This window comes from Ptychodera flava, chromosome 10 (assembly GCF_041260155.1).
Source record: "Ptychodera flava strain L36383 chromosome 10, AS_Pfla_20210202, whole genome shotgun sequence".
In the NCBI taxonomy this organism is placed as follows: domain Eukaryota; kingdom Metazoa; phylum Hemichordata; class Enteropneusta; family Ptychoderidae; genus Ptychodera; species Ptychodera flava.
Genome location: NC_091937.1, coordinates 13,848,470 through 13,865,661, shown reverse-complemented (window position 1 = coordinate 13,865,661; position 17,192 = coordinate 13,848,470). Strand labels below are relative to the sequence as shown.

The 17,192-nt window shown below is 40.7% G+C and overlaps 1 protein-coding gene across 1 annotated transcript; it reads left to right on the top strand.

Annotated features, from left to right (window-relative positions):
- The first annotated feature begins 1,301 nt into the window (after nucleotides 1-1,301).
- On the top strand, nucleotides 1,302-4,959 carry LOC139142048 (MAM domain-containing glycosylphosphatidylinositol anchor protein 1-like). Its single transcript, XM_070711842.1, has one exon. The coding sequence runs from the start codon at nucleotides 1,447-1,449 to the stop codon at nucleotides 3,709-3,711; it is 2,265 nt and encodes a 754-aa protein (XP_070567943.1). The 5' UTR covers nucleotides 1,302-1,446; the 3' UTR covers nucleotides 3,712-4,959.
- Nucleotides 4,960-17,192: the final 12,233 nt, after the last annotated feature.

The window sequence follows — 17,192 nt, the reverse complement described above, 5'->3', positions numbered from 1 at the left end:
CTTGTCATTGTGCACATCCTCAGACATTTCACTTTCATATCACACCAAAAAATCAAATATTTGCAGTGTTACTGACGCAGACTTTCTGATTCCAATTTTCCCGATCACAATACGCCATTAGCCCAACAAACGCCGGCTGCAAATAGCCAGAGAATCTCTTATCTGGTTCAGCCAGATCTTTAAATTTCCTTGTTTTTCTCTTCCCTGCAAACATTCAATATTAGAAAGATTGGGTTATAAATATTGAATGTATATCCTGGTAGGACATAATTTCCTTGTTTTACGTTGTTACCGTTCTAAAGGTACGCACATAAAATCATTTTATGTCCGAAACAGAATTTAACATTTGAAGTAATTTCAATGATCTGACTCGTTTACTCGGACTTACAATGCCGACCACTCAGTCATATTTCTTCATTTAAGGTAGTATGCGCCTCGAAAGTGAAAGACTTAAACTTCTGCTCAAACTTTCCTTAACAAATCCTCCATTCTTCTCTTTCAAAATCAATAACAAATATTGGGCGTCACCGTGCAAATTTTGGTACTATAAACAAATAATCCAAGATATACCGATATTAAAAATTCAAAATGGTCCCCATCCCTGTGCTTACTCTGTGGCGAAAATTTTCGAATTTCGAAAAACTAAGCCGGTGAAAAGTTTTCTTACACCAAGAGCTGGTAGATCAGAAATAAACTGTAAAAGTTTGAGTCAGAATATCTGTCCCCAAGGCGCGTTCTGCCTTAAATCAAATAATAGCTGAGCAAATCTCATCATGTTTATAGATATCGAATATTGCAAATTTAAGCTAAAAACCTTTTACTTATGAAATTTTTGCATGATATTTGATCGATGTAAATGTACGATTTAGCAGCCGAACTGAGACAAACCACCAGTTGGCTGTTCCTGTATACAGTAATAATATCACCGTTGTCTGCAAGATAGTGGCATGCACAGATTCTCTGTCCAGCGACAATCTCAGCTGCTGGTCACGGGCAAGTCTTGATACTCGCCTGTATAGTGGCTATATAAAGTGGAGCCGGCAAAGTACAACGAGTACAAGGAAGATGATTCCTGAATCTCGCGATGTAAACAGACTACAGTCTCAAATATGGACACAGATTACAATTTTAATCATATATGGTTTAACATTAAAAATAGTACATCATAACATGCCATCAGAAATATTACGGTTTATTTATACATGTATATGTATGATAAGCACATCGTATATACCGGAACACATGTTTTCGATAACTTATCGTTGCCTACAAGATTTTTCTATTTCCTTGCTTGTGTTACATTTCCCCAAGCTGACTGCTGTGTTTATCTACACGTATTATAATATCGTGCTGCAAAGAATGGCATCGACAATATGAAACCAGACCATCTGTAAAATCAGTGAACAGTCCTGAGATTTCTTCACAACAACCACTAAGGGAAACTTTATGTTGAACATTGTAACAGGCATAGATTTATTCAACATGTTTTCGCCGGCCTTGATCTTTTTCGTGGTGTTCCATTCTCAACTCGTTCGTGCGACTCCAGAACCACGGTTCGACGACAGCAAAGGACCAAAGAACGTAAGCGTTGTTGAAGGCGAGTCTGCCGTTTTCCGTTGTCGACTGAACGTTAGCATTATTGACCCATATTCTATACAGTGGACGTTCTCCTCGGCTAATATGAGTAGTAATGGATCTGTCATTAACAGGGACGAAAATTACAACATTTCATCGAAGTCTCTTAAAGCCAGTCTGCTAACAGTGAAGTCCGCAGCTAAGCCTGCTCAAGGTTGGTACAGGTGCAGTTTGTTGAAAGGCGGGAATGCAACGACAGATTTCAGAGAGGCATATTTGACAGTGATTTCAAGACCCTCGTTCCGACAAGAGCCATCCGATCAGACTGTTGTTGAGGGACAAAATGTGACTCTACACTGTCAGCTAGACAAGTTTAACAATGACAGCTTTTACGTACGTTGGTTTCGAAATGGGTCGAGAATTTCACGTGGTCATATCAGCTTACAACTACCCATCTCGGCAAAGTCTTCAGATATGTTCAGTGTCATTGATGCAAGAGAATCCGGTGTATACGACTTAAACATTGCAAATATAAGCAAAGCAAGTGCTGACAAGTATCACTGTCGTATATATCATGCTGACATTGACAACGATATTGAGCGAAGCAGAAACGCGCGGATAAAAGTTTTGTACCCGCCAAACGCGAAATATCCGAGATGTGAAACGTCAACGCGCAACTATACAGAGGGTGACATGCTACAAACGGAATGTTGGTCCCGAGGTGGCAATGCCCCGGTCTACTTTCAGTGGGTTAGGGACGGAGTTAGAGAGAATGGAACGGCGCTCGCAAAGGCGGGAAAGAGTTCTCGTCAAGGTGTGAATGATTCATGGAGTTTAACGGCAAAAGATGACGGTAGTCACATAGTGTGCTCCATGACAGGCCCCGCCATTTCAGAGAAGCGAGAATGTTCGATTGGACCTATCAGTGTACACTATGGCCCTATAATCTCTGTTACCACAGATGACATACAGTCAAACGTTGGGGACAATGTCACGGTCAATTGTTCTGTTCGTTCAAATCCAAAAGTGGAAGAATATTTCTGGTTTGTAAACGGTGACGAAATCTCCTCATCAACAAGTTATCGAATCGTAGATAGAGATGATGGGAGCGCTTTGATCTTTCAGTCGGTGAAGGAAACGGATGATGATTCCTTGGTTAGCTGTCAAGCTGGCAACAATGAAACTGTGCGCGCTTCCGTCCGTTTAAATGTCTCAAAAGCTTTCTCTACCCAGGAAACGACAGAAACAGCGCCATCTACGTCGGTATTGACAAAAAGACAACAGTCAACGTTTCTGCCGTTGGATGAGGTGGAGCCGCCTTCTCATCCGGGCTTTGCAGTAGTCAATATTGTAATAGTATCAATTGCTGCTGTCGTTCTCGTCGCAGCGGTAAGTTTCATCGTGTATTTCCGCTGCAGAAAAACTCGTCTGACGAAAGACGATGGGCAACCCGGGGCCGACGTCGAGCCGGAGAATCACGAGTCCCGCCATGACGCGTTCGTTAGCACTGGCGCCGAGATGAATGAGATGACAACGGAGTACGAAGATCTACAGCCGATCAAAGTCACAAAGTCTATGTATCAGGGAGAAAAACCATTCGAATGTAGCATCACCCGACCCGAAAACAAACCGAAAAATCGCGAGTCCAACCATGACGTGTATGCGAACTCTAAGATGAACAACGATTCAGTACAATATGAAGATCTACAGCCGATCATTGCTGTGAAATGTTTGAATCTGGAAGCGAAACATACAGAAGACAACACCGCATCACCGGATGAAACCTCCCTGAAAGTGTCATTAGAGCGTGCAGAACGTCTTCCCAGCCAAGAAGAGATCGATTATACATACGCAACGGTTTGCAAGGAAAAGAATCGTCCCGAAACGCGACCACCAAACTACGATAAAACCGGCTCTAGAAAACAGAATCAACCACCGATTGCTGACAATGGAAACGCTTTACCGGATGGCAAGAGATTTAGAAATGTGGAAGGATTGGTTTATGCTGAACTTGACTTTCACGGTAATGAACATGGCGCTGGTCAGGGAGAAAGTCTGGTAAAATCTGCTCAAAAAGAGGCGCCGGTGACATATGCAGATATAGAATTTCCTAGTCGTTCGCTCTCCAAGCAGTGAATTTTGATATGCCTTATTTGATATGTGTCCAAGTGTCGGCATAGGACCGATGGTGGTGGAAGGAAGGACCTGCCGATATACAAAGGCGCTAGGTTTTTAAAACTATATCGCAAAATGTAGAAAGAAGCAAAATATTTTATTTGCGAGGTACACAGTCCGTTTCTGAATCAGTTTCACAACTTGTCAACCAATTTCATTGCTGAGAAAATGTCCTAAGTAATACTCGGAAAAAGAATTTTCAAGTTTATGTATGTCAAAGAGATGTGAAGTATGAAGAAAATAACGTTTTCAGCCAACACTGTCCCACTTAAGCCTTAAGTTGTTAATCAAACTTAATGACACTGTTGCCGGCAAGTTCACGGCTCAGCTCAAGCTCACAATAGGAGTGCCGTGTCATTTACGGTTATTGCCCCCCCCCCCCCTTTCCAGGCTGCAATTCTCATAGACGTGGTTACTATACAGGGTTACCATGGGATATATTTCTTTTGTTGCCTGGAGTGCTTACAATCGATTGATTGCAATTGATTGCTTGTAATCGATATCGATCTATCAAGTTTGGTAGCCTATAGCCATGCGTCGCCATCATTCACTATGCACAGATAGCTTCGCTTGATATAGAGATAACTTTGGCTGCCGTTATTGTTGTGCGTGCAGACTTGCAAAATTGTTTATTTGAAGCTTCGGAAAACATTGACGATTCTCATTTCAGGGGGTGGTAATTCAGACATGGATAAAGTGGGCTGCAACGGTGTCGTTACACGATGCCATGGTGACGGTTTTTAACCTCCAATCAATGAAATGACCCCCTTACCTGTTTCAGTCATTTATAAATGACCCGTTAAAAATTGTTTTATAGCAACAAGTTCTGCATGTTTAATTATGCCCGATATTATAAAGTATTAAATCAGTATTCAGCTACTATTCTAAATTGTCATGAACAATCTAGATTTTTTTACAGATTTAAGAAAGGTCTCAGAAATACAAACGCAACACTAATGAAAATCGAAAAGACTCTTATTTAGCCCAAGTGGAGGACTCCATTATATTGAATATTCATCTTTACTGAGGAGCGGAAACTTCTGTACATTTTTTGTAGTGCGCGAATCTGAAAGCATTGAAGCCTTGGTTTTGCACTGAGAAGCTGAGGAGCGGAATAATTGAACGGAGTTCAAATTACCTATTATTGGACTTTGCTATATATACAATCAGGAATGTATGTATTTACTTAGCATTTAATGCTAGAATAAAGGGCGCAACAAAAAATTGCTTCAAGAAAATATTTTTTTTTTTCTTCGCAAATGAAGCAACTTACTGAAAGAAAGAATGTTATTTCTTAGTGGATCTCAGTATAGGCTTAAGTCATACAATCGTGATCATGTAAAGCGAGGGGCCTTTTCGCTATAGTTTCCGGGAAGTCCACCATCATAAAATGTTCCTCCAATGAGGCTGTTGAACTTTGCCGAGGGTTGAGTTTCATATGACACCGTGACTTTGACTAATGACACGAACAGGATCAACTCAGAGTCCACTATCCACATTCAAATAAATATCAACTGCAACTGCTTTAAGCAGTAAAATATTATCTAAATTTTCCACTAATTTTTCCTGTCGTCTGCTCTATCACTTTCAAAGAAATTCAAATCGTATTGCATTTCGACTGCGTCATTGTTTAGAACTATCGTTTTTATGTTTACTGGGCTATGCTATTACACTATATGTCATAGGTCTGGTAATATATCTGCCAAGGAGATGTCTATTTATGTTAATGACCCAATGAACAAGGCTATTGCTTATCATATTATCGAGTGATTATATCAGTCTATTTTCATCGGATGACTTCCAGGTGACCTTCTATCTGTCCTCACATTCTTCATGATATTTAATATTCAAAGTTCATCTTTTTGCAGCTGAAAACAACAAATTTTCGCTTGAAGTCGCAGCAGTTATCCAGTACAGAATTCAATGAACATTGATGACAATAACATTATACACTTTTGGAGAGAGTTTAATCAAACACGCAGCTTCACCAATCAACATACCCGGATGTAAGGTCATGTCTACGGTAGAAATAAGGGGGTCATGAAATGGTCAGTTCTCAAGCTTTTGTCATTCAGCCCTGAAAGTCCTGGTGAAAGACCATACTAACCGATGCAATACTCCTTCATCAGAATTCGTTGACTATAACAACCTTCACAATAATCACAAGTTTGGCGCAGCAACAATACATGCCAATCACCGTTTTATGCGGCATATTGGATGATACTCTCCTGGTTTATAGCACATTAATGATGATTTCCACATCAAATAAAAAACCCGCGTCATCCGCTAAACACGATCCCTTGCATAATTATTTCATTTCTTGTACATTATTCACATGCTCATCCGATTTGCGCCCCCACTCAAGAATGTATGGCAAGGTTCATTTTTTTTCATTCTGCCTTCATTTTAACGGTTTCTCAGCATATGCCAAATGTAATTTGTCAAAACGTCTTGCATAAATAATGAAAACAACAGACACAGACGTTGGTGAAATCTCGATCCTTCATTGCGAAATATCTTTTTACTTTCCCTCTCTACCCCAATGCCACAGACAAAATGACCGAACGAGAGAGAGAGAGAGAGAGAGAGAGAGAGAGAGAGAGAGGAGAGAGAGAGAGAGAGAGAGAGAGAGAGAGAGAGAGAGAGAGAGAGAGAGAGAGAGAGAGAACTCAAAGTTTTCTGAGTTACGATGATCTCCCATTTTTATTTATAACTTAAATTTAGTCATACTATCACGTTACAGAAGATAAGTTACCGGCACGCTTCGTGATTGTAAGATGATACCCGATACAAAATCACTACACTTGTGGGAACACTGGGGTCAAAAAACACTCACAAAGGCGAAAACAGTTTTAATACAGTATTCGAAGCAGAAGTGCATTGAAAATAGACTCCTTTTAGATATGTGGGACACTCTTTTGTTAAAAAGGGATATGAACATCTGTGTCTAAACAATCTACAGTCGCCTGTGCCGCTGTGCATGGCCTTTGCTATTGATCTGGCCTTTGTAACAGTGAGAAATCAGTGTACACGTCTGTTTTGCGCTCAAGGTACTAAGTTCGCGCCTCGAGCTCGAAAATGAAAAACTTAAACTTTTGCTCAAACTTTCATCAAGCAAACTTCAAACGATTCTATGACAAAATCAAGAATACAAATCGGGGATAACCGTATAAAGTTTAATTATAGACAAATGTATTACCCAACATTAACCGATATTTGAATTCAGAATGACCGCCATCCCTGTGTTATCTCTATGGGACAAAATAAAAATCCCTGAATTTCACAAAACTAAGCCGGCAAAAAAATTGTGCAAATCCATAGGCTTTATAATAAGACCCCTCAAGTGCTAATCAAAACAATATTGTAAAAGTTTGAGAGTCCAAATATGTCTGCGAGGAGCATTCTGCCTTGGACCTAAATCACTCCAAATGTATATTTTTCGCTTGTTGTCAAAAAGGATGTGGCGATGTATCATTGCGGCTAAAGTGGCCCCAGTACTAATTATGAATGTTCGTTGTCATTGCTTAAAAACCCTTCTCAGTAACCACATAGAATTTCTTTCATTGTGTAGTCACCAATCGTTTGGCATGCCTTCAGTGTGGTAAACTCACCGGGATAAACGAACTCAAAACGTCGAAAACTATGTGACTTGGGACCCCATCCGCCACTCTATCCAACCCCCTGAGCTCGACATTGCGCATTCAATTAGCTCTGTGCCCGAAGGCAAAGCTCATTTTTCAGTGTTTTATGGGGTGTACAGTTACCATCACACGAGAAGTTTAAATAGGGTGTTTATTATTTCTGGCCATTTATCAACCATTGATGTGACACCAAGTCATTTGTTGAATTTATAAGTATCACTTCTCATCGTACTCTGACAACGGCACAGTGAAGCTATCGAAATAATGTGAGTCACCGGGTCAATGGAGTTCGCCAAGAACCATAACAATAATCTGCTTACTCAAACAAATGCTGTTATAAACATGTTCAAATGATTTGTATAAATAAATGAAAGTTGTGTCTTATACCATCGATATGCGGTACGGTCGCGTGATGCTCCGGTCAGTGTGAGGCAAATTTAAGTTGGTTATACCAACGGTTCGGGTAGAGTAACCGCGGTTAACAGCGTACGTAATGGAATGTCAGATCTCGAGCTCTGTAGGTCCCGTGAATGCATTAGCAACTCTGGATAACATTTTAGAAGATGTTTTACAATTTCTTGGACTAATTTGGGTTTTAAAGATAATTCCTATCTTCCGTATAGCATCATTTCAGGTACCCGTATCATGAATTTCGAAGATTATCATGAGTCCAGTCGGAAAGGTAATAGTAACCAGGAGTTGGGGAAATTTCCGATTTCTTTGAGTTGTAGATCTTGTGATATTTGTTTCTTTCACGTTGCGTGGGATCAAATAATAGGGTGTAGGGCTGTCGAGAACTCTTATCATCACATTTTTGTTTACTTTGACTCCGGTCAAAAGGAAACAATCTTGTCAGCAAAAGTGTCCGTTTTTTGACGATGAGATAAAGAGTACAAAACAGTACCTTTGTTTTTACACTTTAAATTTATCATGCTTTGCTGGTATTTTATCGATTTTAAATGTGTAAGACGCACTGAGACGTATGTGTAGTGCGCTTTAAAGAAATAAATATTATTATTATTATTACCTTTCATACCAACTCGAAGTATTATAACGACAATCTCCCGCGCAGACGACAGCTGTTGTCTCGTTTCATTTTTAAACTTTTGAATAAATTGTTTATGATTGCAGCCTTGCATTTCACTTGTTTGCAACGGGGCACAAATTCGCTTTTGTTATTTCCGTACGCGTGAAAAAAATTATGTAATGGTTATTTCAGTTCACTTCTCTTCCTAAGTTCGAAATTCGTGTTTGCCACCTTCTAAGATCGCTGCATACTTATCGTCATAGCAACCGCCATTACTTACGAGAAGAAATCAATATTCAATGTTAATAACAGGCAAACATACGATATTGCAATGTGAACGAAGATGATACAATCGTGACGCTGCTAAAAGATTATTAGAGGTTATTACCCAATATCGCCTGTTCCTGTGTCGTATCAGCATGAGTGTCATTTGTGCTGCGTCAGACACGAGACGAAGTCGAGTGTCTGACGCAGCACAAATGACACGAATGCTGATACGACACAAGGAACAGGCGATATTGGGTAATAACTGATTTATCATATACCCATGCCCATAATTTTACTAATACAACAAAAAAACCTTAAATTTTGAGGCTTTACTTTATTACGCCTTGCGCATAAATATCAGAATGTTTATGTGAACAGGCTTCATTCATAAAGTATACGACGAAGTAAACATCACGCGCGACATCGCTGCAAGTTGTCCATATCTCAATGAAACCCAAGCAGAAAGACACCGGGATACAAAAATCGTCTACAGGAGGAACCTTTTAGGTGCAATATGCTATTACAACTGTAATCGATCAAAAACTGTGCTCGGCTTTAAATCTATCCTGATTTCGATCGTCGTACGGCACGGAGCTCGCGCGGAGAGGGGACGCCATTTTGTTTATTTACCCTGAGAGTTGCCATGTCAACAGTCGTCGCGCGTGCGACATCCCTGTCACGCCACGCGCTCACTACCTGTTCGGGGGAGACCATGCACAGTGCCGGCGCCGTACGAACGGCAGAATGTTTGCTAGAACTTGACCCCGCAAAATACCATGGGAAAACATTTCAAGACTCAACATGTTATTTCCGTATTTTGCAACCAGAAATACCCGTGTTCCTCGAAGCCCCGGTCCTACTAATCACTGCCCGTCACTGCCCGTCACTGCCCGTCAGGAAATTAGCCTTCCAATTACTGTAATCTGTCGATATATCAATACCAAGACCACTTATATAATAGAAAGCTACAAAATATTAAAGAGTCTGTTTTACTCCAAATGCCCGAGTCCTGTCTCAGAACTAACGTGAATATTGGAGCGCTAAGTTCTCTACTCGACGGGCAGCGATGATAGGCAGTGTTCGGACATCGATTACGATCAGCGTTGCCACTCGTTCGCAAATCAACGTTGTTGGGGTCTGGGACGACAATTTTGTTTGGTTGTATAGTAAGTAATGTTTTTGATATGAGATATCAACTGATTACAGTCGTTGAAAGGTAAATTTCCCGACGGCAGTGACGGGCAGTGGTCGGACGTCGACGGGCAGTATGTATGGCCAATGGTGATGCATGTACGATCACACGATTAGCGTTGCTACTCGTTCGAAAATCAACATTTTTCGGATCTTGGAATATATTTCGTTCGTTTTTACAAAGAGTAGTGGTCTTTGGTATTGAAATATCGACTGATTACAGTAATTGGAAGGCTAATTTCCTGACGGGCAGTGACGGGCAGTGACGGGCAGTAATTAGTAGGACCCTCGATTCCGTATTCCGTTTAACTTTATTCTCAGCAATCTGCACAGGGCCCTTCAAGTTTTTACGTCGGCGACATCGCTTCGCAGGCGGGGAGCGGCAGCCATTTTGTTGTTTACGTTGTTTACCAACAAACTGCTAATGTAGTTCGGGAAAACTCTAAAACTGATGACGTTCATCGTGCATATCTCGACGTTTACCGTGAAATATCACGGCTGATATTTTACGTTGAACGTCACTAGAATGTAGCAATATGGGCATGGGTATATGATAAAAATATTTATATATTACCCGTCGTTTATATATTGTTGTGTATGGTGCTCATTTTCAAACACTTGGATAAAGTTGCTTTCTATGATGCCGACCTCATGACTGCAGGGTCAACACAGTTGAGCGGTCTACGACTAAACCTGGCCAATTGGGTCGGAATAATTTGCAAGCTACAGTTGTAACATATATACATGATTTATGTATCCCACTTGACAACAAATTGACTTCAATGGCCTTGCAGTGAGCGCTTGCGGTACCTTTCTTTTGGATCAGTCCATCCGCATAGTGACCTTTGGCCCCAGGGAGGGCATTCGCGTGCTCCGCAAATGGGCCCACTTTCATTCAGAGGAACCATGAACTTCGCGGGCGAAATCTTGCACCTAGCAACAGGTGTTGCATGAGAAATATCAGCCTCCAGAAAGTACTTAGAATGCAATTTTACCCGAAAAATTTAGAGTTTTTTCAATACTATTGCAGTTTTGAATAATAGCGGGTCAAAACACTTCGGTTCTGATTTGTGGTGAGGCATATTCAAATCGCAGTGAAATCGCCCCATCCATTGTCCAGCGACACAAAACACGTCGGTGAGAGCTTTGCATATGAATAGATGCGGTTGTAGGTTCAACGCTGATCTCTGGTTAAGTAATAGGTGTGCATACACAAAAAGAGAGGCCACTTTCTCCCGATAGAACAATTCAATGGGCGTAGGTGCGAGCTGACCCGCTCACGTATACAACTGCGATGACACACTCTCGCTAAAAACAACTCGATGGCTGATTTGGAAATTACGAATTAATAACAAGCGCTGTGACAACAAGCAACTATGGCTCGGTATGCGCTGGTGCAGCTATGCATATTTTGGGCGATTTTGACAGCGGCGATGGCTACGCAGCCCGTATTTGTGATCGAGCCAAATGACACTGCGGTGACGGAAGGTGGGGCAGCCGTACTGAGGTGCACCGTCGGCAATCTGAACGACAGGTACGTTGTCCAGTGGGTGAAGGAAGATGCCACATTTACGAACAACGACACTGTTTACGAGGCGCGAATAAACAGCATCGAACCGTCGAGATACACAATCGTCGGGCAGAACTCGGAAGGTGAATTCAGTTTACAAATCATGAATACACTGGCAACGGACGCTGGTCTGTATTGGTGCATTGTGTTTGAATTGAGTCCGTTTTTGGGACAACTTATAGCATCGTCTAAGGCACTGCTTACGATCGATACATTCCCAGCCGGACAATATCCTCAATGCTTTCCGACAACACTGCAAGACTATTACTTGGAAGGGGAAAAACTCGATGTAAATTGCATATTCAGAAACGCCGACCCACTACCGGAACTACAATGGTTTAAATCGGGCATTCTGTTGTCTGAAAACCGTTCGTTCAGCTCTCTCGCTGACGTAGCCTATCAATGGCCTCTTTACGCTTCCGACAACGGGGCAAAAATAACGTGTGTTGCCAACGAGACCCTCACGTGTGATGTGGGGCCAGTTGAGGTTTATTTCAAGCCAAGATCGTCCATGGTATCCGCGTTCGTCGAAGTTATTCGCCGGCGAAGCGGCTGTATTTGAAGTTCGGTCGAATTCCAACCCACCCCCTTCTTTGTATGCTTGGTCAGTGAATGGTAATGAAGTTGACAGCAGCTGGCCCGCGAGGTTTTCTGTCAACGGGTCCACCATCACAATTTTCAACACACACCTTGACGACGACGGAACCAGGTTGTCGTGCGTCGTTGCTAACATCGCGGGAAACACGACGGCCACAGCAACCCTGAGCGTTCTACCCATCCCAACTACGCCAGCCCACACGACCAAAATTACGACCATCCAGACAACAGATGGCGCGGATGGCAGGGAGACAACCACAGGTAGTACGACGTCACTGAAAGTGGGTCCCCAGCAAAAAGAAGAGTTCCCCGCTCTTGTGATTGGAGTTACCGCGGGAGGGGCGGTTATATTTTTTGTCGCTGTCGTGGTCGCTGTTTCTGTCTTTGTTTCGTCATGCAGAGAGAAAAGGAGGAGAAATTCACGCGCCAATGAGGGAGTCGGCCACATCCAGGCCAACCTGTTCAGACAAGATGGGGAGTTACAGGTGCGTGCGCAGCTACCGCCACGGCAGGACCCGAACACGGACGCACCGCCCGACAATAACAGCGGGAAATTGTACTTCGGCTCAAATCGACGCGTGCACGTGCGAAACATCTTTTCCCACGACAATGACGGTTACGAGACCGAGACAGACGGGAAACAAAATGAAGACAACGAGCAGAGGGACAGTGAAAGAGAACACGAATTCCAAGACCTTTTCTTTGAAAATCCCAACGCCAAAGAATACTCGCCAACTCCCGACCCCGACATCATTCAGCACACACAGGAAAAGTCCGAAATCGACTCGAGTAGCGAAAGTGGCAACAAACGACGCTCCCAGTCGTCTGCCGTTGACGACGTTCTCGCGGAAATAATTCCCCACTTTCATTTTATATCCGACGACAGCAGCACAGATGGCCACTCGGAGGACGAAAACAATCTAGTCGGAATTGACGGGCTTGATATGCCCGAGTATTTAAATTACCCGTCGCCTGTGGAAGAAAACCCGAACAACACGAACTGTAATAACGTTGCCATGGAAAACTATAGCAGTAACGTTGACAACATAGACTTTCAACACCAGGAGAAAGCGTAATGTATATCGATGTATAACTTTTTATTTTATCGTTGAATTATTATCATAATGGTGAAATCTTGAAACATAAAGATATTATGCCATTTATAAAGTTTCCATCGATCTGCAAAACATATATAGTGTTTCTTCTCACCGTGGCGTGATCATGCCATAATCGTCAATCGATAACCTATAATTGGTAGTTTTGAAGCAGTTTTTATGCCTGAATGTAAGCCGATATCGACAGAACTTGAATTTCCCCATCGTTATCATTTCCTAAAAGAATACAGAAGTTTCCTTGGTTAGCTTTTGTCGTTGAGGTCTCTCGTGCCGCATTACAAACTTAATATTTTCAGAGTATATAACGAAAGACAAAGGCACGACCTCAATCGGGGCTGATTATCATTATCATGCTGTTCTGGTATAAAATACCATATTCTGCCGCAACTTCCTTTGAGTATAAATCAGTCAATTTATTCAATTTGGGTTCAACTCTCTTGTCTTAACCCTGTAAATGTGTAAGCTTAAAGAGTAAGGGGACTCGATATTCGAGTATCAATGATATATTATGCAATATTATATACTTTCAAATTATTGAGATTGCTTATAGCAGCATCATAGAGCTTCAGAAGGCACAATTTCATTGTTTTACAAATCCCTCGATTTATTCGGTGATTAACACATGAAAAGAGTGATGAGGAGAACAATAGAGAAGTGGAGTCGTCGAAATTTAATGGCCGAGAACGATTTCACCAGTGCCGGATCGGTGTGGTGAAAGAACGCCAAAACTAACAGCTTCTAGAAAGGTGTCAAATTTATGCCACTCGATCGAGAAAGGCCCATAGTGATTTTAGTTCCCAATGCATCACGAGTCTGTGGCACTGCAAAGGGAAGCGCACCACCATTTTCGTAAGATGATACTGCTTTCTTGCGTCAATTGGCTAGAAGGGTGGACCAACTTGACAACAAAGCCCTCCACTTTTTTGTCAATAAAGTTTGATTTGGGTCACCGACCCTTTAGATAGAAAAGAAATCGGCCACATAAACGTTCAGCGAGTTCTTTCACAATGTAAAACCAAAGTACATCGACAGAAGTGGCAGTGGCTGGGTATAGACTTTCACATTTTTACTAACGTCATGAATGGGGTACTAACACCTCTAAAGTACCTACCTCCATGCTCGGACCAAGTGAGTGTATACAGGTAGCCATATTGTTCCATTGACCAGTTGAGTCACTGGTATGCCCCAGGACAATGATTTTTTTTGTTATCCAAATTGGATCGCCCTCCATTTTGTAAACACATCGCCTTAATGTGCAGTTTTGGAGTAGAGCTGGTTGAACAGCTTTTATAGACACCCAAAATGCAACGTCAAATCGTGATTTTTTTTCGTGGCAACCTGTTGCGCTGCCCGGCGATTGTTACTCAGTAACAAGTAATAAAGTTGGGTGTGGTTGTTCCGTGCCATAAGTTTTTCTATGCATTTGAAATCAGACAGTAAACAAAACGTCCGCCCGGTAATATTCCCATAAGTGGCATTAACAAGTCTGAGAAATTGCCCGGTAGTTGTTAAACCACTTTGAACCCGCCGACTCTATCTAAGCACGAAACCTATATGCTTTGTTGATCTACAGCGATTTGTTAAGTGGCATATACCGGGCATGCGCACTCCGGTATCGACTTATTGAAAATTACAATTCAACTGCTTATCGACGGAAGGGGAGCCCTGCAATTTTCAGTATTGTAGTTGACATATTTAAAGCTGAATTCCAGTTTACGGAAATAATAGTTTAACCTGCATAACAAGACTGCCTTTCGCAAAGAGTGGTAGCAATACGAGCATTTCCGGTACCCGGCTCATCTAATGAATATGGAGTGTCAATATAGTCAGAAAATTGTTATAATGTTGACGTTAGTGTATTGCGTTGATAACAATCCTTCATGATTTTTTTTCGTGGCCGATGTACATAATGGCGCCCCCTTTCAAGCACACCTGCTTAGGTAACAATGTAGATGCACCGCTCTGTCAGTAGAGAGTGTGTTGACGCTGCTAATGGGTTGGCTACCCGTAACCTCCGATATCACAATGGCCTTTTGCTACTGGTTGGCCACTGAAAAGCTGAAGTGCTATTGTGACAATGCTCCTCGAAGTTTCACAACTCACAACATGTCAGTTCAGCTCGACCTTCTCAGAAAGAAGTTGTGCTCACAAAACGAATCGATCTGGAACATGCTTAGTAAACCCTATTCGATAGCAAATGCTGTTTTCATAAATTATTTACATTTTCCGAAGAAATCAAAAATCGTCGATTACGCTCCAGACATATTAAGTCAACTCATTTACTATGACAGTTGTATAAAATTAGACATGACAAGACAACTCAAAACGACCATCCGCAAGCAATGTGAAGAAAACTTTCACAACATCAAAATACAATCTCCCAACGATAGGGAAGTGAACACCAACACTCACTGTCAAGTCTGTGTAGTTTTCAAAGTCAATATCTTCGATTGGCTATATATTATTCTTTTGACGACAAATCAAAATCTTATTCACAATGTCGTGTCATTTGTATAAACAAACAGTATACTGAGTATTTTTAACCTTGGTAACGGATATAAACAACAATCTTTAAGCTATTCCCGAATTGCTCATATATTTGTTTGTTTCTTGTTTTTTTGTCACAAAGTCATGCACACTGCTAAACTTAATTGTATATTTATATATATATATATATATATATATATATATTATTATATATATATATATATATATATATATATATATATATATAAATATATGTATGTGTGAAGAAACCAAACTTAGTAATCTGGTTGTCATTAGACGATTGGTGAAATCTATGAAACCCTGAGTTATGACTAAATCTGTACTTGATCTAACTAATATATATATATATATATATATATATATATATATATATATATATATATATATATATATATATATATATATATATATATATATATATATATATATATATACAAATGCATTATGTATATGTATATATATGAACTTATGTATGTATATAAATCTGCGTCAATATGAAATGGAATTTTCTCTTTTCAACCAAATATCTCCTCAAAACAACACATGTTTTGTCGTCTTACTGTCAGATAAAATTTACAGAACCACTATGCAATATAAAAAATTGTCGTCATCTACATGTATTTTGGGCTCATTGAATGTTTAGATTTGATACATCGGCATCTCGGATGACCTTAGGGAGATTTTGTAGGGCGACGATGGAGTTTTGGCATACTCCATTTTCATATTCACAGTCATGGATGTTTATATTTTTGTAGTTTTATTGTAATATATGGATTGTACATTTTGAGTCAACAAGGGGGAATTAAAATATTCACAAGTGAAATCGTATTTTTGTTTTACAGAAGTTTTTTTTTTCAATTAAAGGTAATATCTGCAGAGAGAAAGATTAGGAGTGCATTCCAAGGTTTAGAAACACAATGCAAGGACTGAAAACATACAGTTTTGTTTTCAGTTAAACCTCTGACCATTCGGTGTATAGCGCCCCTACCAGGCAAACATCTCGAATAGTCACATCAATGGTCAAAAACTGGTCGAGGTGTCAGTTAAAAAGTCTTATTTTCTCCCAGAATATATCGCTCTCGCAAATTTGCACTTGAAAACACACACAAACACACACATATATTATATATAATTATATAATTATCATAATGACACAAATTACTTCAAGTACAAAGTGATAATATCTCTTACTTGAGTTTCACGTATCCTGCAATCTTCAGACAGAACTGAAAGGATTGTTAGCTCTACACTCCCACTTATATGGTTGTGGCCGTACTAAGTGGTGTTTACATCTGATAAATATAACTTTGTTTTGATGGTGACGTTTTGAAACCAACTCAGAGCGTTTTTTGACAGCGTAGATTTGTCAGTATTGATTATGTGCAGCTTTTCTGATATACAAAACTTGCATCGCTTGCTGATGTTGGAGTAGCTCGCGATGCTTTGTCAGTAATTGACCACAAAATTGTCTTTTAGAAACCAAATGAACTTTGAAAACTCTGTACTGTTCCCATATGTTTTGTTAC